At 47.0% G+C, this 25,919-nt stretch overlaps 1 protein-coding gene across 1 annotated transcript in view; it reads left to right on the forward strand.

The window, feature by feature from the left end:
• LOC135223495 (STING ER exit protein-like) overlaps positions 1 to 25,919 on the forward strand; it is a 40,228-nt gene that overhangs the window by 6,931 nt on the left and 7,378 nt on the right. The window contains exons 2-4 of the mRNA XM_064261937.1: positions 2,450 to 2,635; positions 3,756 to 3,973; positions 18,733 to 18,888. Coding sequence (XP_064118007.1) covers positions 2,515 to 2,635; positions 3,756 to 3,973; positions 18,733 to 18,888 — 495 coding nt within the window. The 5' untranslated portion in view covers positions 2,450 to 2,514. The remainder of the gene's footprint in view (positions 1 to 2,449; positions 2,636 to 3,755; positions 3,974 to 18,732; positions 18,889 to 25,919) is intronic.

The raw sequence follows: 25,919 nt of genomic DNA on the forward strand, positions 1-25,919 counted from the left end.
ATTTATGAATTTCCAATACTAATGATATCTTATTCCAAATATAATTTGAGCTTTCATAATGCCAGCGCCACAGGAAAGATTTATCCCCATAAGAAATTAAAAGGCCCAGATTTGAATAGACCATAAAATCCTTAATAGTATAGGGAAGTTAGGATTTAGACCCATATTGATTAAGAAAAATAGCTACAGTATTTATATAATGTTATGTATATAAAATATGAATATGCTGAGTAGTTGTCATTTAATTTTTTGGATAGTCAACAAGCACTTTTTACATACTATTATATATAGTATTTATATTTTTATTAATCAAAATATATGGGTCTCAATGTTAACTTTCTTATATTGATGATTTTCTGGCTGTTTCAAAGTCGGTCTCATTAATTTCACATGGAGCGAAAACAGACAAGTGGCTGGAGCGGTAGTGATTGTGTCATACTTTGGGACTCTAGTCCTAGCATGCAATCATTAAAGAGTACATTTATTTCAGCCATAATTAATAAAGAAAAAAGTCAAAATAGTAATATGGACTTAAATCAATGAAATGTGCTTGCAACAAAATACAAAATTTTTGTAATGAACAATTCACTAATCTGCTCGCTGATGTTTTTGGCAACCAGATGTACAATAAGGCTGAAAAATTGTTCATGCCACGGCTTTGCTGTAAGCAAACCCTCACCTATTTCAAGTGGAATTTGGAGTGAATTAAGAACAAAATGTGTATAGTTACAGTCAGATAAGCACCGAGTTCAATCTTTTTAATTGTATGCTTAAAGATTTAATTGTATTGTTGTTTCACCAATTAAATATGTAGTGAAAAAGTGGTTTTTCTGCGAGTCAACATGTCGCTGCTCGGTCGTTTACCCTAATTGGTAAAACGACAAAATTAAACCAAGCAAACCTTTCAAAAGATTGAAGTTTCATTAACAAAATGAGCTAGATTATAGGAAACTGCCATACCAACCATAATAAGCCTGTGAAGTCTTCTTAAAATAAGTGTTCAAGGCAGTTTTGAATCCAATAGGGCGCCCCACCAAATAACAATGAATTATCATGGCAAGTGGACACTTCCTTCCTAGTGCTCACTTCCTAGTGCACACTTAACGATGCAGTGAACACTAATTGCACATACATGTAATGTTGCCTATACTAGTAAAAGTAGGAGACATGTAATCTGTGGTTTTATCCTTACTGACATCACAACTGGAGCTCCACAGTGCTTATTTTGATTGTAATTATACACATTTTGTTCCCAATTCACTCAAAATGCCACTTAAAATACGTGAGAAGGACTGTTAGCAGCACTTCACTCCATCAAAGTAGCAAAACTATGGCGGAAACAACTTTCCAGCCTTGTCATACATCTGGCTGCCACAAACATCCGAAAGTGAACGATGCAAAATGTGAAGTAGTAATCAACTTATCATGTGAGCATTATGATTATAACAATTACATGAATAACTGGTAAACTTCTCAGACACGTAATGTGTACGTATGAATGTTACCACTTTCTGCAAGAAAGTTGGAGTATGACTACTAGAAAAAGATGTGAACAGACTACGTAAACTAATGAATTCTCAGCTCACTGGAGATTGTAGAGGCTGCACATTCCCTTCAGTTTTGTTCTGGAGGCTGGAGGCTGGAGGCTGTACACATTAGTGTCTTCACGGGAGAACCCGGTTATCAGATTATCAGATTTTGTACTTAGAATTTTGGTCAGTTAGTGTCATTCACACATTATGGATGGAAAGTATTATCGTCAGTGTTCCTTAAGTTGCCCACTTTAGGCAGCGGCAAAGGTATACACTCTTACCACACACTGATCACACTTGGAGAAAGAAAAGGAATGAAAAATAAAAAAAAATGAAATGGATAAAGAACGGGCAAACTGAAAAACCGGCTTTAAATGAGATAGACAGTAACACGTCTTATCTTAAAGGCGGTAGGAAAATAACTGATGGGTCACAGGTAGCCGTGGGCATTCTGGGTATACATGCCCCGTGACCTGGTATAGATGCCATTAGTCCCTGGATCTCACAAGTGTAATTTTAATTCTACCGGTTTCCAGCTTGGCGCTAGTAAATCCTAATGTTAAGACCTCAGGTTTGTTAGTTATGAAAAATACAAATTAGTTACAAATTTGGTATTTTTTCCCCTTACCTATGCCTTCTAAGTTGAAGATAACTTGTCTTATTGGTCTGACAAATCTGTCATGTCACCAAAATAGTATAGATCAAGATTTAGAATTACTACTGTAGACCATACGTTTTTTATTTAGATGATCAATAATGGCCTACTGATCCTGCAAGTTTATGGTATTTATAGTGAAGTGGTTTTTATTTTTAGGACTAACAGCTTAAGAGGAGAATATTTAAAATGCTAATCATAGACCCATGGTGAGGTAGTGCTTATCTTTAACATGTAAGTGACACATTGATTTTATTTGCAGGATATTGTTAATCTGGTTCTACTGACCCTGTATTCTTCATTGCTGCAACTTCTGTACCTGACAGAATGCCGAAGGTAGTTTCTGGTAGTGTCGTCGTCTCTGATGCCAAGGATCAGCAAGAATACAGTGAAGATAAACCCTTAATTGTTTACTATTGTCTTTGTGGACAAATGGCAGTAATCATAGGTTAGTTACCTTTACAGGTTTTTGTGTGTAGTATTTGTAGAATTTTGTCATGTAAAATCAATACCCACTGTAACATTGAAGGTGGACAAAAGTAATAACTGCATTTGGGGAAACAGAAAACTTTTGAAGTTAGTGTTGGATTACACCAGGGGTCAGCATTAAGCCCAGTTTTGTTTGTGCTGATCATGGATGTGTTGGGTGAAGAGATCAGGAATGAAGTGCTGTGGGAGTTGTTGTACGCCAATGATCTAGTGATTACTGCTGAGGAGGACCTACAGAGAAGGGTTGGAGTGTGGCAAGAGTCTTTAGAGAGGGTGGCTTAAAGGTGAATGTGAATAAAACTGAGGTTTTGGTGAGCAGCCAGGAAGATAGAGACAGAATAGTAATACAAGAAAGAAGAGACTTGATTATAAAACAGGCGGAAAGTTTAAATACTTAAGATATACTCTAAGCCATGGGGGAGGATGTGAAGCTGAAGTTTACAGTAGGATAAAAGCTTCGTGAAGGAAGTGGAGAGCTATAGATGGAGTAGTATGTGATAAAATGCCAGTCAAGCAAAAAGTCAAGATCTACTATAGCACAGTGATATGTATGGATTGGAAACATGGGCTCTTAAGAAGAAAAGAGGAAGTAAAGCTTGAGAGAAGGGAGATGAGAATGCTGAGGTGAATCATGGGAATATTGCTGCTTGAGCATAAGAGAGTCACGATTGAGATGGTATGGGCATGTGTTAAGGATGGATGATGAAGGAGTAAAGAGGGCTTGAGAAGAACCTGTTAGTGGGAGAAGGTTGAGAGGGAGACAGAGAATTAGATGGTGACATACAAATTTTAGAAACATCAGTTGGTAACACTATAAGCTAAATTAGGGGTAAATGGCAACTTTTTTTTTTTTTTTTTTTTTTTTTTTTTTGTAAGCAGAATGACAGTCTGACAGAGGACATTGATCGTCACCTCATGCTGTGTTTCAGGCGTTCATTGATAAACAACTGATTTCTGATTTACTTTTGTTTTAATCCCTCATGATGAGCATTCCAAAGTGAAAGAAAAATCTGCCTAAAGAGATATATACTGTATTATCACTACCTATCAGATGATAGAATATCTGTTCTTCATTTCAGATTGCACCATGGAGAAATTACCTCTGCGCAGACGTGATGGTGCCCGAGTCATAGATGGATCCCGCCATGCGCACAGACTCGTCTGTGATCCTGATGAAACAGTTTTCATTCGCAGAACAGAGGGAATTGAAAAGCAGTACAGAAAAAAGTGCAAAAAGTGTGGACTTCTCCTGTTTTATCAACACAACCCTGTTGCCAATGTGGTGTTTGTTGTTAAAGTAAGTCACTAAACATTATATACGTACTTATATATAATTTTTCTTTAACATTGGTTCTTTTATAAATAAAGCTCTAAAAGTTAAAAAGAAATTGGTTCTTTTATAAATGAAGCTTTAAAAGTTAAAAAGAAATTTGGTTCTTTTATAAATAAAACTAAAAGTTAAAAAGAAATTTGGCACTTCTCATGATTATGGGGGTGGGGTTGCAAAAGATATATTTCATTAATGCAGTATTTAGTTATTGAGCACTATAATTGTTTCTCAAATCTCAATTCACTTTGTATGTAACCTAACGGTTTTATGGGTAGCACCTATTATTTACAGTGAAGATCCATTTTAGGCTGAACTAAAGAATCTTTGCAGCATCTCTTTGGTTCCTGTGTTCTCTATGCTTCATTTGCTTTTTCTCAACTGTTTTCACTCCTCTATGAAGAACAATTCTTGTCAGGTGTGCCTTATGAGAATATAAATATGTTCCCTGATTTGCTAGAAAGTTAATTAGTATGTAATTTTTCAAGTTTTTGGTCTTGAAACATTTTTGGGAACACTTGTAACTTTCATATGAAATAATTAAGCTTTGCTCCGATACGTATACAAACCCTTGGTCCTTTAACAATAGGAAGGTACTTAGCGGCAGCTGAACCGGCCGTAAGCTTCGAACAAGGGGGTTTGGTAGTTAACTACTTATCCGGCAGTTGGCGGTCAGCTGGACTGCGAGGAGAGGAGTCACTTTGCTTTCGGTCGTGTAGGTGGATGGATGTGTTGCTCACCTCTCTGCCCACTTCTTGTCGTATGCTTTGTTTGCTTCACTGCATGAAGGTTTTTTCTTTCTCTCTTACTGTGTGTTTGTTCCGATACGTAATACAAACCATCGGTCCTTTAACAATAGGAAGTAGCAAGCGGCAGCTGGAACGGTCGTAAGCTTCGAACAAGGGGAGAACGGTAGTTAACTGCTTGTCCGATCGTCGCGCGTAAACAAATCACTTTTGCTTTCGGCCGTGTGGAGATAGGACGTGTTCGTCATCGCTCTGCCCGCTTTTGTCGTTTGCTTTGAGTATCAGCCCTCTTTTCTGGTTTAGTTTTGAGTGTGGATGATTGTAAGTACTTGTACATTTCTTTATTCATTATTGCTGCAATTATGACTTGATCAAGAATGGAGATTTCGCCGCCGCCCAGCCCCCCAGTCGCCCGTAGAGTGTGTCCCGGGCTGGAGGGGCGTAGATGCGGCGGATTTAGATCATTCGTGGACGTGGATCCACATGAGGTTTGTACTCGTTGCCGGGGGCGAGAATGCTCCCGGAACGAACCATGTATAACTTGTATGAATTGGTCCGAGGCGCAGTGGGTTCTGTACGAGGGCAGGAAGAGACTTAGGCCTCCAAAGAAGTCATCGGAAAGCTCTCCAGTGACTCCTTTGGTAACTGACACTTCGTCTTCCTTCCTGCCTCCGGTCAGCCCCCACGTTTTCACTGCCTTCCCCTGCGGGGGGGTAGCGGAGTCCTTCTCCTCACTCGATCCGTCGAGTGTGGAGGAGGGCGCCCGCTACCCGGACGTCCAGTTGTATTCGGGGTCTTCCGTCCGCTCTGGGTGGGGTTCTTCTCCCCCCAGGCGCGAGGAAACCCCTCGTACTAACCCGACTGTTGCTTCCGCAGATGTGCCACCAGCGAAGGACGACCTTGGACAGGTGTGGGAGTCGCTGGGACTGCAGGGAGTGCCAAGTATTTAGGGGTTTGCTTCAGCGGTTGGCGGGGTCGGCAGTGGTCACTCATGGTGCGGTAACCACTACTAACTACCACCATATCAACACCAGCATATGACATGCCGCCGCACCTTGTGTACACGCCGCATGTAATGACGGTGACACCTACTGGGGGCTGCGGTGCACAAACCCATTACTGCCGTACCAAAGAGGACGGTGCCACCGCCACCTGGTTCTTTTGTGTTGCCGACCCCGGACTTCCGCTGCCCTAGAGTACCCCCCTAGACCTGCCGCCAGTGCCGAGAATGACGGTAGGCTGCCGACAGGACGCCTGGCTCTCCTGTGGTTCCTGCCGTGCCTGCCGTACCTGTTGCTGTCCCTGCTGCTCCTTCCTTTTCAGATGCTGTACCTGCTGTTCCTGCTGTTCCTGGACCTGTTCCTGTCGCTCCTGCTGTTGGTGGTGCTGCTACAGTCTCAGGTTCTTCCGGACAGGTGCAGTGGCGGGCCCTGTTGCTTCGGCAACTGCCCCGGCTCACCCCTCCTTGGATGGAAGACCCCCTGACGTCTGTCCTGCGGAGCCTGGCGAAGAAGAAGAGGAAGGTGTCGTCGTCGTCTTCGTCGTCTTCTTCGTCGTCTGCTGCCTCCTCTTCCCCTTCGACTTCTAAGGCTAACCAGCCGAAGAAGAAGAAGGCTGCCTCCTCCCCCCTAAGAAGACTCCTTCGGGTATCCTTCTAAGGGCCCGTCTCGCTCAGGCAATTCGGGGAGCTCTTCTGCTGGTCCTCCTGTTCCTTCGGGAACGGGGCCCGTCTCTTCCTCTGCAAAGAAGAAGACGACGGGGACCAGAGGTGTACCAGCCTCGGCTGGTACGTCCTCACCTGGTGGTTAGCGGTTTCTTGCCCGCCAAATCCAGGTTTCCCAGTTCTCTGGCCGCTTTCGCGATTAGCGAGAAGTACCGACCCGTGGACGCTATTCCACGGGAGACCGTCCAGCCAAAGTTTTGACGCCCGAGCTCGCTCGCCGTCAAGACCGCGGCGCGGAGCAGAAGACTGGCGAGAGTCGTGCACACGACTCTCGCCAGGCCAGTGGACGCTCTCCAGCAGGCGACCAACTGGCTTGCTCCGGGTTTGACGTGACGGGTCGCTGACCAGCCACGGGTTGAGGCGAGGAAGGGGTCCCCGCGGCCGTCGGTACCAGCCACGGCTGGTACCAGCGGCTCGACGCGCCGAGAGGACGCTGGCCGGTCTCGCCGCGACAGAGAGCCTAGCAGGTCACCTGACCGCCGCTCCCATAGGGACCGGGGGCGGAGACGGTAACCAGCAACAGCTCGCCTGACGCTAGAGATCAGCGTCAACGTTCTCAGCCGAGCCACTCGCCCAGGCGAGCGGCAAGGCTAGGCCTGCTGCTCGATCGCCACCGCGGGGGTTGACGATCGAGCAGCAGCCCTCCACGCACGCTGGTCCTGCCAGCGAGCGAGGGGGGGAGCGTCAGGTCTGCCTCTCCCGTACCTTCAACCTCCTCGGGCTATACCGGGAGGAGCGAGGTACCGAGGAGTGATCGCGAGAGGTGCGCCGCTCGCGATCCCGCTATGATGCCGTATGGATCAGGCACGGTTCTAGACCGGACCGCCAGAACATACGCGCAAGTAGTTGGAGGTGACCGTCAGGGGTCTGCCGCTGTTCCTCCTTCTGAAGGAGGAGTATCACGGATCTGTTCTTTGCTGGGGGAGGGGGACCTGGACGGTCCCTACGCCGCAAGACGCAGTTACTCCCTGAGATACAGAGGAACTTTGCAGAGGTCATTAAGCTGATTCATCAGCATAATGACCTTGCGGAAGGATCGCCGCTACCACCGGCAGAGAGCCCACTCCCGGCTCGAGTCATTTTGGGGTCCTAAGAAGGAACCCAAAATGATGGTGGGTTTACCGCGATCAGAGCTTGCAGACTCAGTCCTGGATCAAGTTGAGAATCTCGTCTCAGGACGGGAGGATTCGCTGAAATCCGGACGGTCCTTCTAAGCTGCTTCCTCCTCCTCTACAGCATCAGAGGCGATTTTATGTGCCTTCGGAAGACCCGATACTGCCGAAACAGGTTAACCCGGAGTTAGCGAGGCTGACTCCAGGTGTGTCCCTGCAGCAGCTCCTGTCGGAGAACCTCTGGTTCTCTCAGCAGGAGGCACTTGCCCTGGAATCTACCGCTATGGCAGCATTCCAGGCAGTCTCTTGGCTGGATTTGTGGTCCCTCACAATATCCAAAGTAGCGGCCGGCTCTGGGAGTTCTGCTCTCGAAGACGACGCTTCTTTCAGGAGACTGTGCCAGTCTGGAGGAAGAGCGATCTCTTACCTCGCCCATCAGACTGCTAACCTGTGGGCCAACTTGGTTCTTCGACGTAGGGACGCAGTCCTTACCCGAGTGACCAAGGGGGCCGGGCGTGAGGCGGCACTCGGGCTTCGCAATGGACGCAGAATTAAGGAGTTTCCCCAGCTCTGCTTTCCCCCCGGAGAGATGAGGTGGATTTGCCTGCGGTGGAAAGGCGGTCCGCACTGATGACAGTGACCGCTTAGTTCACCAGGCAGTCTCGAAGGTTACTGGGCAATCTCAAGCGACTGCGGCTAAGCCAAAGAGCTTAGCTAGCGCTTCCACGGCGGCGAAGACGGTTGCACCGTCCAAACCCCGTGTGAAGACTCCTGCTGTTTCGACGTCTGCTAAAGGAGGCCGTAACCAGCCCTCCTCCCAGCCCTCCTTTCCCCGAGGAGGTGGTGGGAAGAAGTTGAAGCGAGGAGGGAAACGCTAGGGACGGCGTTCCCCCTCACCTGCTGCCGGAAGTGGGGTGGTGCCTAGCGAGCCATTGGGCAACTTGGCAGCGCTACAGGCGCCGAGAACTGGATAGTAGACGTCCTTCGGGAGGGATATCTACTACCCTTCTTCGAGTCTCGGCCCCCCCCTCATCTCCAACCGGTCCACCTACAGACCTATGTCCGGGGATCATCAAAGGACAACGCTCTTCGACAGGAGATCAAGACCATGCTGGCGAAAAGAGCTGTAGAAATCGTGGAGGACCAGTCACCGGGTGGGCTTTTACAGCCGCCGCTTCCTAGTGGAGAAGGCATCGGGGGGCTGGCGTCCGGTGATAGACCTCTCTCCCCTGAACCGCTTCGTTCGCACGACGCGGTTCACGATGGAGTCGGCACGCTCGGTGCTCGACTCGATCAGGGGGAACGATTTCATGCTTTCAGTGGACTTGAAGGACGCGTATTTTCAATACCCATCCATCAGTCCTCCAGAAAGTACCTCCGCTTCATCTTCGACGGGACGGTGTACCAATTCAGGGCACTTTGTTTCGGTCTGTCAACCGCCCCACAGGTGTTCACGCGAGTGTTCACTCTGGTGTCAGCTTGGGCCCATTCGCACGGGATACGTCTTCTGAGGTATCTCGACGATTGGCTGGTCCTGGCGAGCTCCCGCTCGCAGTTGCTGCAGGACAGAGATCGACTCCTCAAGTTTTGTCGCGATCTGGGATCGTGATAAACTACGAGAAGTCCGATCTCGAACCCAAGCAGAAGATGAAGTACCTGGGTATGCTGATAGACACGGTAGCAGGGGCCCCCAAGGTCCTTTCCCGCAGACTTGCGTATCAGCAAATTCAGGGAGGCAGCCGGCCGGTTCCTGTCTCGGCAGGAACAGTAGGACAGCAATGGCAAGTCCGTGATCGGCCATCTGTCGTCACTCTCGAGAAGTTAGTCCCTCACGGGCGTCTTCACCTGCGGTCTCTCCAGTGGAGGCTAAGGGAGAGTTGGTCTCAGGCCAAGGATCCTCCTTACTTTCCCGTGGCTCTCACGGACAAGGTGAGGCAGGACCTAGCCTGGTGGCTCGACGACAAGAACCTCTTAAGAGGAGTGCCCATACGCACTCCCCCCCCCACCGGAGATGCTTCTGTTCTCAGACGCATCAACCGAGGGATGGGGCGCACACCTGGAGGAGTTGCTGACTGCAGGTGTGTGGGACCATCACGAAAAGCACCTTCACATCAATGTCCTGGAACTCAAGGCGGCGTTCACGCTCTCCGAGAATTTCAGGACCGCTTGGTGGGACACTCAGTGGTGTTGATGTGCGACAACACCACAGTAGTGGCATATGTCAACAAGCAGGGGGGGCTAGTGTCTCTTCCGCTCCATCAGTTGACGGTGCAGGTGCACGAGTGGGCCACGGCTCACTCGATAGAGCTGTCAGCACGCTACATTCCAGGCAAGAGGAATGTAGTAGCGGACAAGCTCAGCCGTCGGGATCAGGTGATAGGGACGCCGAATGGTCTCTACACCAAGACGTGGCGGAAAAAAGGCTCTTCAACCTGTGGGGGCGACCGTCGTAGACCTGTTCGCCACCCGGCACAACAGAAAACTTCAGGTTTTCTTTTCAGCCGTGCCGGACCATGGGCAGCTGCAGATAGGACCCTTCGAGCCACTCCGCCTAGTCGTCAGACAGGGATCTGACCCTCAAGACCCTCTTCTTGCTGGCCCCTGGCATCGGCGAAGAGAGTAGGGGAACTACATGGTCTTTCTTATGATGTTAAACACACCAGAGGCTGGGGATCTGTGACGCTCGATTTCGTCCCGAACTTCGTAGCCAAGACTCAGAATCCGTCGATCCCTGACGACAAAGGTTCGAGTCTTTCACGCTATTCCTCCCCTGCTGGACTTCACCGATAACGATGCGGATGAGATGCTGCTTTGTCCTGTGGGCGCTAACGGCGCTATCTGAAGAGAACTCGACACCTCAGGCGCCTGAGTGTCGACGCCTCTTCGTTAGCACTGGGGTTACCAAGAAAGAAGTTTCCAAGAACACCGCTTTCTTCTGGCTACGTGAGGTGATCAGGAGAGCGTACGAGGCTGATGGTAGCGACGACATCCGTACGCTCCGACCGAGAGCCCACGAAGTCAGAGGTATCGGACCCTCCTTAGCGTTCCGTAAGAACTTCTCCGTGGCGCAGGTCCTGAAGGCAGGTGTCTGGGCCAACCAGACCACCTTCACGTCCTTCTACCTTCGGGATATAGCCCACAAGTCCTTGGATACTTTTTCCTTGGGACCTGTGGTGGCTGCTCAACACGTTGTGTAAGCTTACCCAGCACCCGAGCAGGCAGAACAGCATCGATTCCTGGTATGACTGGGAGAATGAATGTGTGAATGAGAGTGTGACTGGCATCTCTTCACCATCTTTCTCTACCTCTACCTGTGGGCAGAGGGATACGGTCGTCACCACGCTGGAAGGGAGTCAGATGCAGGTAAGCTACTCGACTGAGCTCCATCCTATCCCTTTAACTAGGGATAGGAGTGTATATCCACCACTTTCTCCTACAAGGGGGAGGAAGTGGATGCCTACATGAGACAAACCCATGACTTTATATTTGCTCATGTACAGGAAAAAGTTCTTACAATGCTGGTACGAAGAGATACGCTTGCCTCTCTCTTAGTACTCGGCCCAGAGGTCTGACCATTGATCCTGCGGTGCACACCCCGATCAATCGGACAGAGGCTTGGATCCCTCCCTCGCTCTTACGACCAGGGAGGCATTCCAGGGATGGACGAACACCAGTCTGTTCATCTAAAAGACTCAGATTCCTCCCACCAAGAAGTGAGTCTTCCTATTGTTAAAGGACCGATGGTTTTGTATTACTATCGGAACAAATGACAATTTGTCGAAAATTGCATTTTTCCTAACTATACAAACCTGAGGTCCTTTACATATAGTCCTCCTCATGCCACCCCCCCCCTCACTCTGCGTATTTTGCATGGGCCAAAAGCAAAAGTTGATTTGTTTACCTCCCAGTGACGATCGGACAAGCAGTTAACTACCGTTCTCTTCCCTTGTTCGAGAGCTTACGACCGTTCCAGCTGCCGCTAGCTACTTCCTATTGTTAAAGGACCTCAGGTTTGTATAGTTAGGAAAAATGCAATTTTCGACAAATTGTCATATTTGTGAAAGGATATACGTAAGTACGTGTGTGTTTTTGTACATCATACTGTGATTATTGTGATTCGAAATGGAATCCAGCTCTATTGTGATTCGAAATGGAATCCCAAGAGCTGGAGAGACCCCCTCACTCCCCCATCAACCGCAGATTGTGCCCTGGTGTGAAGGGCCATAAGTGTGGGGCATCTCGATCATCTGTTGAGGTTGATCCTCATGAGTTTTGTACTCGGTGTAGAGGGCGGGAATGCTCTCGCACCGAGACATGTGATGTTTGTCAGAGGAGCAGTGGGAGCGCTATCGGGGGAGGAAGAAGCCGCGTAAGCCGGCCAAGGAGTCGTCGGAGGGTTCTCCGGCTATGCCCTTGGTTACGGACACGTCGTCGTCTTTTCTCTCTCCATCTCAGCTCCCTCATATGGCTCCTTCCCCTTCGGGGGAGGTTTCTTGCTCCTTCTCCTCTCTTGGTCAGTCAGGCGTGGAGGGGGGACGAGATACCCCGACATCCAGTTGTACTCGGGGTCCTCCATTCGCTCGGGGTGGGAACTGTCCCCCCGGGCTAGGGGAGACCCCCCCCCCCCCCACTAACTCACCCGACTTTTCCTTCCTCAGATCTGCTTGCCACGGGGGACGATCTCGGACGGGCCTGGTACACGCTGGGGCTGCTAGGGACACAGACGGTCCAGGGGCTGCTGAGTCACCTGGCGAGAGGGGCCATGCCAGTAACGCACGGCCCGACCACCACGACTACCACAACGGTGTCCACGCCTGGCTACGCTGCTCCGCCGCACCTGGTGTACACCCAGCACGTAGCCACGGTGACCCCTACAGCTGCTGTGCAGGCGCCGCTGCTGGAGGTTATGATGCCCGCTGTGACGCCACCACCTGGTTTTGCCGCTCCTGCTGCAGCCCCGGACTTCCGGTGTCCCAAGAGCTCTCCCCTGGACCTGCCTCCTGTGCAGAGGATGCCGCTGGTTCCTGCCCCGCCTCCTGTTCCTGAGTATGCTGCCGCTCCAGTTCCGGTACCAGTTCCTGCCGCCGTCGTTCCTTCCCGTGGTGTTGCTGCTCCCACCCCAGGTCCTTCCGGACAGGCGCAGTTGGGCCCTGTTGCTTCAGCAACTGCCCCGGCTCCGTCCTGGATGGAAGACCTGACAGTGGTGCTGAGGAAGCTGACGAAGAAGAAGAAGAAGGAAGAGGAAGGTGTCGTCGTCATCTTCATTGTCTTCTTCGTCGTCGTCTGCCGCCGCTTCCCCTTCAATTCTGAGGCCCCACAGCCGAAGAAGAAGAAGGTTGCCTCCTCCTCCCCTAAGAAGGCTTGCCCTGAGACTTCTAAGGGTCCGTCTCACTCCAGTGGGATGGTTGGGACTTCCGCCGGTCCTCCTGTTCCTTCGGGAACGGGGCCCGTCTCTCCTTCTGCAAGGAAGAAAAAGACCGGGACCGGAGGAGTGCCGGCTAACACCGGTACCTCCTCGCCTGGCGCCAGAGGTTCTGCCTCGGCGCCAGGTACCGTCTCGGCCTCTTGTTCGTGAGTTACCGAGTGTATGGTCACCTGCGGGTGACTGTACAGCCAAGACCCAGGCAACCGAGTCCGCTCGGCGCCAGGATCCAGGCACGGAGTGGAAGACTGGCGGGGGTCGCTCAGGTGGGGGGACTCTCACCCAACCAGCATCGCTCTCGCAGTGATACGCTGGTACCCAGAGTTGACGCAACAGTCCCAGACCGCTCGCGGGCTGAGGCGAAGAAGCAGTCCCCTCGGTCGCCTGAACCAGCCTCAGCTGGTCCAAGCGGCGTGATGCGCTATGAGGACAGGCCTCTTTCCATCGCGACAGCGGACTCTGCAGGTCCCCTAACCGCTGCTCCTACCGGGACCGGGCGGAGAGGGGGACCAGCAGCAGCTCTTCTGACGCTCGGGACTGTCACCGCTGTTCTCAGTCCAGCCGCTCGACCAGGCCTGCAGCTCGATCGCCACCATGGGTTGGTGATCGCCTTCAGCCCCCTCAGCACACCGGTTCTGACGGTGGGCGCAGGGGGAGCGTCAGGTCTTCCTCTCCGATCCCTTCAACTTCCTCGGGCTTCACCGGGAAGAGCGAGGCTTATCAGGAGCCTCGCGATCCCGCCACGACGCCTTACGAACCTGGAACGGTCCTAGGACCGACCAGATCGTATGTGCAAGTGGCAGGAGGAGTCCAGGAGGGGTCTGTTGTGGTTCCTCCTGTGGAAGGAGGAGGGTCTCGGGGGGGCATTCTTGCTGGACGGGCTTGACGGTCCATCTCCGCAGGATGCAGTCACTCCTGAGATCCAGAAGTCGTTCACGGAGGTTATTGCGCTTGATTCGTCAGCACAACGACCTCAGGGAAGGATCGCCGCTCCCACCTTCCAAGCCCACATCGGGCATGGAGTCATTCTGGGGACCTAAGAAGGTACCCAGGACGACAGTGGGTCTGCCGCGATCGGCCTTGGCTGACAGCGCACCGAGCCAAGTGGACGCTCTCGTCTCCGGACAGGAGGGTTCGGTTCGGTTCGGTCCGGTCCGGTAGGTCTTCCAAGCTCCTTCCTCCACCTCTACCGCGACAGAGGACCCTCTGCTGCCCAAACAGGTAAACCCGGAGCTAGCTAGGCTAACTCTGGGGGTGTCTCTGCAGCAGCTCCTCGCAGCAAGAGGCACTTGCCTTGGAATCTACCACAATGGCAACATTCCAAGCAGTCTCCTGGATCGACCTGTGGTCCCTCACAGTGTCAAAAGCCACGGCCTCCTTGGGGAACATCACTCCTGAAGGGGACCCGGCTTTTGTGAGACTGAGCCAGTCTGGAGGTAGGGCCATCTCCTACCTGGCCCACCAGATGGCTAACCTGTGGGCCAACCTGGTTCTCCGGCGTAGAGACGCTGTTCTCACCCGAGTGACCAGGGCTGCTGGGCGTGAGGCGGCCCTGGGTCTTCGCAATGGACTGGTGTGGAGTTCCTCCTCTCTCTTCCCCAGAGAGATGGTGGACGTTGCGGTGGAACAGTGGCGCACTGACGACCGTGACCGTCTTGTCCATCAGGTAGTCTCCAAGGTGGCTGAGCAACCTCGGACGACTGCGGCTAAGCCCAAGAGTTTAGCTAGCGCTTCCTCTGCGGCCAAGATGATCGCCTCGTCGAAGCCAAGAGGAAAGACTCTGCCTTCGACTTCTGCATGAAGGAGTGATCGCATCCAGCCCTTCTCCCAGTCCTTCTCTCGAGGAGGATCTTGGAAGAAGTCGTCGAAGAGAGGAGGGAAATGCTTGGGATGGCGTTCCCCCTCACCTGCTGCCGGAAGTGGGGGGGGTGCCTGGCGAGCCATTGGGCAACATGGCAGCGCTACGGTGCGGAGACCTGGATAGTGAACGTCTTTCGGGAGGGATATTTACTACCCTTCGAGTCTTGGCCACCCCTCACCTCCAACCCGGTCCATCTGCAAACCTATGTTACTGGCTCGACCAAGGACGTGACTCTTCGGCAGGAAGTAGAAGCCATGTTGAGCAAACGTGCTGTGGAGATCGTATGGGATCAGTCGCTGGGCTTCTACAGTCGACTTTTCCTGGTGGAGAAGTCCACGGGGGGCTGGCGCCCAGTGATAGATCTCTCTCCCTTGAACCGATTCGTTCGCCAGACTTGGTTCACGATGGAAACAGCACGTTCAGTGCTCGATTCCATCGGGGAGAATGACTTCATGCTTTCGGTGGATCTGAAGCACGTGTATTTCCAGATACCCATCCATCAATCCTCCATGAAGTACCTCCGCTTCATCCTCGACGGGACGGTGTACCAATTCAGGGCACTTTGTTTCGGTCTCTCAACCGCCCCACAGGAGTGTTCACACTGGTGTCGGCTTGGGCCCACTCGGTAGGGATACGTCTTCTGAATTATCTCGACGATTGGTTAGTCCTTGCGAGCTCACAGTTGCTGCAGGACAGAGATAGACTCCTCGAATTCTGCTGCGATCTTTGGATCATAGTGAATTAGGAGAAGTCAGACCTCGAGCCCAAGCAGAGGATAAAGTACCGGGGCATGCTGATCGACACGGTAGCAGGGCGAGTCTTCCCCGCAGATTCACTGATCAGCAGGTTCAGGGAGGCAGCAAGACAGTTCCTGTCTCTACAGGAGCAACCAGCTCAGCAGTGGCAGGTCGTGATCGGTCACCTGTCGTCTCTCGAGAAGCTAGTCCCTCACAGGCGTCTTCACCTGGGGTCTCTTCAGTGGAGACTAAAGGAGTGTTGGTCACAGGCAAGGGACCCTCCCTGCTTCCCGTGTCCCTCACGGAGGAGGTGAGGCAGGACCTAGCCTGGTGGCTGGACGACGGGAATCTCGCACTCCCCCCCCGGAGATGTTGCTGTTCTCAGATGCATCCACCGAGGGATGGGGCCCACACCTGGAGGAGTTGCTGACTGCAGGCATGTGCGACCATCGCGACAAGCACCTTCACATCAACGTCCTGGAGCTCAAGGCAGCATTCCTCGCTCTCCGAGAGTTCCGGGACCGTCTGGTGGGACACTCGGTGGTGTTGATGAGTGACAACACCACGGTAGTGGCGTACATCAACAAGCAGGGGGGGCCTAGTGTCCCTCCCGCTGCACCAGTTGACGTTGCAGGTGCCCGAGTGGGCCGTGGCACACTCAGTAGAGCTGTCAGCCTGCTACATTCCAGGCAAGAGGAATGTGTTAGCCGACAAGCTCAGCCGTTGGGATCAGGTGATAGGAACCGAATGGTCCCTTCATCAGACCGTGGCGTAAAGGCTCTTCAACCTATGGGGGCGTCCAGTCGTGGATCTGTTCGCCACCCGGCACAACAGAAAACTCCAGGTTTTCTACTTGGTTGTGCCGGACCCATGGGCAGCTGCAGGGGATGCTCTTCAACATCCGTGGGACAACCTCTTCGTTTACGCCTTTCCCCCGTTCTGTCTGATTTGCATAGTGATCAGCAGGGCGCTGTGATCACCGCGAACCTTCAGATAATCCTGGTGGCACTCAAACGGCCTCAAGCCATTTGGTACCCAGACCTGCTGGCTCTGCTTGCCGAAGCGCCGAGAGAAATTCCCCCCTGGCACAACCTCCTGTGCCAGCCACACGTAGAACAGTACCACCGGTCCGTCGAGTCCCTGTGTCTTCACGGCTGGCTGTTATCCACCATCTCTTGTGAGCGAGAGGCTTTTCTTGCAGCGCAGCAACAGAGATGGCTGGATACCTCAGACAGTCCTCTGCAGCTGTCTACTAGGGGAAGTGGTCCGTCTTCTGTGGTTGGTGTCGTGGACGGGGTGTCTCTCCTCTCAGATCCACTCTTCAGCAGGTAGCGGATTTCCTTTGCCGAGAGAAGCTCCTCTCCGTCTCCGCAGTTAAAGGATACAGAGCCATCCTGGCCCTAGTCCTTGAACTGCGAGGTGTGGATATCTCCTCTTCTTTCGAGATCTCCCTCCTGATGAAGAGCTTTGAGAGGTCTTGCCCACCCAGGGAACTCAGGCCCCCGGGATGGGATGTGACTCGTCCTTAGGAGTTTGACTCGCAGACCCTTCGAGCCACTCCGAGTCTCGTCAGACAGGGATCTGACCCTCAAGACCCTCTTCCTGCTGACCCTGGCATCGGCGAAGAGAGTAGGGAAACTTCATGGTCTTTCCTTCGACGTCAAGCATTCCAGGGGATGGGGATCCGTGACGCTCGATTTCGTCCCGAACTTCGTAGCGAAGACTCAGAATCCTTCGGTCCCTGACGACCGGTTCAAGTCTTTCACGATCCCCTCCCTGAAGGATTTCACCGATAATGATGCAGATGAGATGCTGCTTTGTCCTGTAAGGGCGCTACGGCGCTATCTGAAGAGAACTCGGCACCTCAGGCCTGAGTGTCGACGCCTCTTCGCTAGCACCGGGGTTACCAAGAAAGAAGTTTCCAAGAACACTCTTTCTTTCTGGCTGCACGAGGTGATCAGGAGGGCATATGACATGGATGGTAGTGACGACACCCGTACCCTTCGTCCGAGAGCCCACAAAGTCAGAGGTATTGGTCCAACCCTTGCGTTCCGCAAGAACTTCTCCCTGGCGCAGATTCTGAAGGCAGGGGTTTTGGCCAACCAGACCACCTTCACTTCATTCTACCTTCGGGATATTACCCACAGGTCCTGGGACACTTTTTCCTTGGGACCCGTGGTGGCTGCTCAACAAGTTGTGTAGTCTACCCAGCACCCGAGCGGACTGAACAGCATCGCATCCTTGTGTGATTGCATGAATGGACAAGTGAAAGAGAGTGTGACTGGCTTCTCTTCCTCCTTAGTTCTTCTCCTCTACCTGTGGGCAGAGGGCCGCGGTCGTCACTACGCTGAACAGGAGGCTGATGCAGGTAAGCTACACAACTGAGCTCCATCCTATCCCTTTCAGTAGGGATAGGAGTGTTTATCCGCCACTCCCCAACGGGGAGGGGGGGGGGGGAGTGGAAGCCAACAAGAGATAAACCCATGACTTCATTTTGTCTCTTGAAGTAGGAAGTAGTTCTTGCCTTTTGCTATTTATAAGAGGTACACTTGCCTCCCTCTTATAAATTTGGTCCAGAAGTCTGACCACTGATCCTGTGGTGCACGCCCCGATCAGCTGGGCAGAGGCTAGGATCCCTCCCTCTGCTCTTATGACCAGGGAGGGAGCCAAGGTAGGACGAACACCGGTCTGTTCATAAGACTCAGATTCCACCCACCAAGAAGTGAGTCTTCTTATTGTTAAAGGACCGAGGGTTTGTATACGTATCAGAACAAATAACAATTTGTCGGAAATTGTAATTTTCCTAACTATACAAACCTGAGGTCCTTTACATATAGTCTCACCTCATGCCACCCCTCACTCTGCATTTCCTGGGCCTAAAGCAAAGTGATTCCTCTCCTCACAGTCGAGCTGACCGCCAACTGCCGGACAAGTAGTTAACTACCGAACCCCCTTGTTCGAAGCTTACAACCGGTTCAGCTGCCGCTAAGTACCTTCCTATTGTTAAAGGACCTCAGGTTTGTATAGTTAGGAAAAATACAATTTCCGACAAATTATTATATTTATACAGGTGATAAATAACTCTAGATAGTGAATTATTTGCATTGATTTTTTCTTTCTATCTTCAGGGTAGTGTATTCTTAAGTGGTGGCAAATCAGTGGCACAGCAAGTAGATGAGAAGCCCAAAGAAAGAGTCATGATTACTCGTCACACAAAAAATATGGGAAAATTTTCATCTGTTACCGTTTCAACAATTGATGAAGAGGAAGATGAGATTGAGGCTGTAAGTATAAAGTTACATACATATACAGTACCAATATTTGTAACTAGAATATAATCTGTATGATTTGAATAAAGTAGAATAAGTAGAATTTTGCAATAACTTTGGATTTATTATGTATATGCATATAACGCGTAGTGTTGAAACAAAAAGTAAAAAAATATAAATTATGCGAATACATAAACATGTTATATACATTACTACAAAATTGCATATATTACTACACATGGCAAGATACCAAGAGGTCAAGTTAAATTTCATTATAGAGGTTAATGTTTCTAAGGAATCCACAAATACTTAAAACCTATCTAAAAATGCTTAGAACTGCCTATTTAGATAGTAGTAATTGCAAGAAAACCCTCTGAAAATGCTTAAATCACAAAAGTTCAATTAGTCACATCACAAAAACAATATGAAAATACAGTAATTTGTGAATATTTCTCAGTGAAAAACACCGCGTAGAGGCGAATTTTTCGCAAATAATGGGTATAAAAAAATCCATGAATAGGCAAGTTTACGAATAGTGGGGGGGTTTACTGTACATCAGGACCAAGCAATTCTGCTATATCCCTGCCCACTAACCCATGTCTTTTGCATGCTGCAGCATACCTACAGCAATGTAATAATGTGTTCCATGGTAAAAGGAGAGTCACACTGTATACAGGTTGGTAGTTCCCCCCTCTAAAAGGAAGCTGTGGGTCAATTGAGTATGGCCAGTTCTCAGACGGCATTATACAATTTCTACCCTATGGTTTAAATACTTTGTCTGATCTTTCTGTCCTTTTTCTTGTGGCCAGAAGGGGAGAAGACCAATGTGCCGGTTGTTTTTGATATACAAACAAATAATTCATTTCATATTGGTAGTGGGAATTTGGTGGAATACAATGTCATCTTTAGTAATGACATTTCTCGCTTTATGGTCAGCAAGTTTGTTACCTACAATGGCTACATGAGCAGGGACCAAAAAAAAAAAAAATGGACTAAATGGAATTTGGAAGCAAGAGTATACAACCATTCTTGAATATAGTATATATTGAATAATTGGATATTTATGGTTATACTACTACTGCTAAATGGCCATGAGTGCACTTTGTATAGGAATCTGAGAATATGATGAAAGTATTACTCTGTAGAGTAGAAACAGTCTAGAGAGATTTTGCTAATGTAGTTAAGTCAGCTTCAAAGATAGAGGTATTAGTAGATAGTATACCTGCATGTGAGCTATTACCAAGAACAATAGCACAACCACCAACACCACTTGATGTCTTTGATCCATGAGGGAATAGTTTAACAGAACCCGAATGTATTTGGTCATGATAAAGAAAACAAGCCTTTACTTCCTGGACATTACCTGATTTTTTAACAGCAGCTTTTGACAGTGATGATTCTTGGGTCAACCAAGGAGGCTGCTTAAGAGCAATGTAGCCTTAATTTTAATCGTCAACTGCAGCATTAATTCTCACATTAAAACGTTTGGATGCTCTAGTGTTTGCAAACTGATTGGGATCGTTTTGGTTAAGAATGGATGCTGCATGGTTTTCAGGGAACCTCTTATTTTGATCATATACCAGAGTCCCAGTTCCTCTCAACGGAAATCTAGAAGGATCTCTTCACTCTCAGTATATAAGCTTTCAACTGTTGATGTCTTAAATGCACCAGAGCATTTTCTTAGATCAACTTGGTGAACTACATCCAACACTCTAAGTTTGCTTGCACTTGAGAGTAGAATTGGTAACCGTAACCGTGAAAGTGACCTCTTATCAGCACCCCAGTTAAAACCCGAGACTACTTTTAAAATGTTAAGGATTTCTTTACCTAATTTTCTTTTAGGACAATTGGTATGACCAGCCCATGTTTGCATATGAAAAATCATCTCCAATAACTACACCTCCTCTTTATATGGTATTAGGTGTGTCTTTCAGTTCAATATTTGAAATGGTTTCCTTTCAGGTTACATACACATCAATACACTGCTTTGTGGGACAACCTTCCTCCAGCTCAAAAGCATTGGAAAAGTTATTTCCAATTCTAACTTTAATATACCTATCACTTAGAAATGAGTTGATGAAATTAGAATATTACCTTGTATTCTCATGCCATGCAGCCACTTAATGATACCAAAATGCCAAGTAGTGTCATAGGCTTTTTCGAGGTCGAAGACAACTCCAATAGTCTGACAGCGTTTTGAGAAACCTTGCTGAATTTGGGATGATAATGTTAGTAGTGGGTCCAGAGTGGAACGATTTCTCCTAAAGCCAAATTGGACAGATGATGATAAACCATTTTTCTCTAGATGCCACATTAGAATTCACCATTTTCTTTTCTCAAACAATTTGCATATTGGTTTCTTAAGGAGACAACAACTGCAATCTTCCTGGAAGGGGGAAGAATACCAATTTCCAATATTTTGTTAAAGATTCTAAGAAGATAAGATTCTGAATCTGGAAGATTTGAGAGCTTGCTATAATGAATTTTATCATTCCTGGGGGATGTCGATTCAGATTATGATAGAGCATCCCTTAATTGTCATAAAGTTAACTTGGCATTACAAGATTCACAATTTCCAATATTTTGTTAAAGATTCTAAGAAGATAAGATTCTGAATCTGGAAGATTTGAGAGCTTGCTATAATGAATTTTATCATTCCTGGGGGATGTCAATTCAGATTATGATAGAGCATCCCTTAATTCTCATAAAGTTAACTTGGCATTACAAGATTCACAATTTCCAGAATTTAAATTAAGGGAAATGGTTGAATTTTTAATATTCTGGAACCAAATTGAATAGTTCCTGGAACTCGATACTTCGGAGAAATGCTCACCCAGTTTTTCAGCAACTTCATTATGCTTGGTGACAAGGTCTCCATTGATTTTTCAGACAAGTCGTTAGCAACAACGTATTTTGTCATTTAGTTTTCTTATTTTTGTCCAGATTAACATGTTTGGGGTTTTAGAATTTATGCCATTTATATAAAAACCCGGAATTCTCTTTATAATTTTTAAAAATATTTTCTGTTTTGCCATAGCTCGTTGGCAAATAGATTTTGCTGTTGCAGATTGACTGGATTTATAATGCCTGTAATATTTCATGGAAATTTTCCTCAAATTACCACAGGTTTTATCCCACCATGGAACAGCAGGGCTGTGTGGTTTCCGTTTTGTCTTAGGTGCATGTTGATTTTCAGAGGCAAAGTACTCATAAGCCTTTATATGGGACTCAAATTCTTGGGGTAGACTAACACCTTGAAATTTGACCCAATCTGCTTCCTTTTCCTTCCATTTAACAGGAAAATTAAAGGGGACAGTTCTCACAAACTTCAGATGAATGGAAAGTGATCGCTGTCATGTAGAAATTCATCTACAAACCAGTTAAAATCCAGATAGAGAGAAGTGCAGTAAATACTTCAGTCTATAGCAGATGAATCACCTGTATAGGTATTATGATATGGCATAGTACCATCATTAAAAAGGTGTAAGATCATCATTAAACAACGTCATCAGTGATCCTATCCGCTGTCTAAAAAATTACCACCCCAACGTGGATGGTTAGAATTAAAATCAAGTAGTAAAAAAGGTGGAGGAAGTGGATTAATTAAACCTTGAATGTCACTTAGAGTGAACCTACATCTCGGGGAAATGTAACGAGAGCAGATTGTGATTTCAGTCGAAAGTAACCCGCATTCTACTATTCAGAGTAACAATAAAATGTAGCGATATTTTAGCAGTAATTATTGCAGCACCTCCATGGGCATGGTCCCCATCAGTGGGGCTCATCTTATAGATCTCAGTTTAGACCAGAGTTGTTTATTAGCTCTGATACAGAGCATAGTGGGACTTGTGCTTACTATTTTCTTAGTATCTTAGGAACTTGATCCTTGGGTATTCTGAGGCAAAGAAGCACCCTCATTGTTGGCCTCATTCATGTTATATGGGGTTTTCGAAGTCTCCTTATTTTGAGCAGGTGAATGAGAGGATGAAGGAGTTCTTACTCTGTGGACTTTTAGTTTGTTCTTCTTTGGGAAGGGTTTCTTGTTGCAGACCAATTGGAGATGATTATACTGTATAAGTAGGCACATCTTCCTTAAAGAGGGGTTCTTCAGCTTTAGCAGGCTGAGCAGTTGGACCAGATGACTGGGTCTTAGTCTCAGGGGTTCTTATTTTTACAGCAGGTAAAGGTGCTACATTGTTGGCTTGAGTTTTTATAGCTGCTACGGAATTGAGACCCATAGCATATGTCTTTATCTGACCAGTTAATTTGTTTAGCATTACTGATGCTTATATGTTCAGCATTAGCTTTACATATAGCTGCCTTTTCATATTTATATTGGCTGCAATTTTAATTGGATGGGATATGATCCGGTTTGGAATTATTATATTTTAGTTGTTTCAAAAAAGAACTTGTGTTCAGGGGCTGATCAATTATTACAAATTTTATTGGTTTTGCAGAATCTAGATGGTTGATCATATTGAAAACAGTTATTTGTGGTCTAATTTCTTTTATTGTGTCATCTTTCTTAAACTTCTCCAATGTCAGCGTATATGATTGGTCTTTGATTTGGTGCAAATAAGGACACTGTCTTTACCACACCTGGAGATGTTACCTTTATCAATACCCTCAACCCTTTTTTTGGATGTATCTGCTAAATTTGTAGTAATTGTAATTTTATGTATGCAACTTACCAAGTAGTTACATAGCTATAGTTTCTAAAACTGTCGGCAGCTAGAATTTTTGAAATTCGCGGAAATGCTAGTGTGTTTTGATCAGGTGATACCCCACTATCGGGGGAGTGAGGAACCAACACCGTCTGAAAATCAGTTGTTTCTGCCGGCTGGTACTGTCAACACAGTTTCAGTAGCAGCTGAATTTTTTTAATTCTTTGCTGTCGCTCATTGTTGGAGTTATTTGGTGAAGTACTCTGAATATTGGAAGTTTTGTTTTTGGTGATAGCTATTTAGGAATTGAAATAGTTTTAAATATTTTTGCAACAAAATTCACTAGTTTTGAATTGGTCTACATAATGTCAGACACTAGTTCATCTGGGATTAGGTACTGTAGTAAAGGCTGCAATACTAGGATCACTAAAGCGGGTAATGATCCACATTCAATTTGCACAGGTTGTAGGGGACAGACTTGTACACCAGATCAAACGTGTGGGGAGTGTATTAATTGGGATCAAAGAACTTGGAAGATCTTGACTAGTTAAACGAACAAGTTAGAGAGATAAAAAGAGAAAAGCAGCTTCTTGAGCTAAAGCAAAAAGCTTAATTAGTCAGGAATTGTCTTAACCCTCTTACGCCGACTGGACGTATTTTACGTCGACATTTTTTGTCTCCCGTGTGCCGACTGGACGTAGTTTACGTCGACTCACAAAAGTTTTTTTTTAAATTCGCGGAAAAAAAAATACTTATAGGCCTACCAGCCTAAAACTTTTGAATCACACGCCTTGGGGATGCTGGGAGTTCACAGATCAAGGTGTTGTTTTGTTTACAATCGTTACGCAGGCGCGCAAGCGCGAATTTCTTTCTTGCCGCACTAAAAAGTATCTGTGACACATCTCAGAAATTATTTTGTCACTTTGACATAATTTTTTGTACCATTGTAAATTAGCTGTTACATGAAGTATTATATATGAAAATGTGCGCATTTTTATGTAGAATACAACAATAAAATACTCATGATTGTAGCTTTTATCAGTTTTGAGATATTTTCATATAAATAACAATAATTGCCAAAATTTCAACCTTCGGTCAACTTTGACTCTACCGAAATGGTCGAAAAACGCAATTGTAAGCTAAAACTCTTATATTTTAGTAATATTCAATCATTTACCTTAATTTTGCAACTAATTGGAAGTCTCTAGCACAATATTTCGATTTATGGTGAATTTATGAAAAAACTTTTTCCTTACGTTCCGCGCGGTAACTCTCTTCCGAAAAAAAATCATACATGCGATTGTGGTAATGTTTGCACCATTTAAAATTAGCCGTTATATAAAGTTTTATATATGGAAATGTGCGCAATTTTATGCACAATACAACTAAAAACAACCCATGGTTGTAGCTTTTATCAGTTTTGAGATATTTTCATATAAATAACGATAATTGCCAAAATTTCAACCTTCGGTCAACTTTGACTCTACTGAAATGGTCGAAAAACGCAATTGTAAGCTAAAACGCTTATATTCTAGTAATATTCAAGCATTTACCTTCATTTTGCAACAAATTGGAAGTCTCTAGGCACAATATTTTCGATTTATGGTGAATTCATAAAAAAAAAAAATTTTCTTTACGTCCGCGCGGTAACTCTTCCGAAAAAAATCATATGTGCGATTGTGGTAATGTTTGCACCATTTTAAATTAGCCGTTACATAAAGTTTTATATATGAAAATGTGCGCAATTTCATGTAGAATACAACAAAAAAAATAATTGAAGATTGTAGCTTTTCTCATTTTTGAAATATTTGCATATAAATCACAATAAATAGAAAAAAACCATGTTCGGTCAACTTTGACTCTACCGAAATGGTCGAAAAACGCATTTGTAAGCTAAAACTCTTACAGTCTAGTAATATTCAGTCATTTATCTTCATCTTGAAACAAATTCGAAGTCTCTAGCAAAATATTTAGATTTATGGTGAATTTAAAAAAAAAAATCTTTCCTTCCCTCTGCGCACAGATTCTCCGCCACAAATCTCCGAAATGTGTACGTACCATTCTCGGAATATTTGCTCCGTTTCATATTAGGCATTTCATAGAGTTTTATATATGAAAATGTGCGCAATTTCATTTAGAATAAAACTAAAAATATTTGAAGGTTGTAGCTTTTCTTATTTCCGAAATAATTGCATATAAAAAATATATATATAAAAAAATTCGACATTCGGTCAACTTTAACTCGTCAGATATGGTCAAAAACTGCAATTGTAAGCTAATACTCTTACAGTATAGTAATATTCAATCATTTGTCTTCATTTTGAAAGAAATTGGAAGTCTCTAGGACAATATTTAGATTTATGGTGAATTTTTGAAAAAAAT

Source organism: Macrobrachium nipponense, chromosome 10, assembly GCF_015104395.2.
Source record: "Macrobrachium nipponense isolate FS-2020 chromosome 10, ASM1510439v2, whole genome shotgun sequence".
Lineage (NCBI taxonomy): Eukaryota > Metazoa > Arthropoda > Malacostraca > Decapoda > Palaemonidae > Macrobrachium > Macrobrachium nipponense.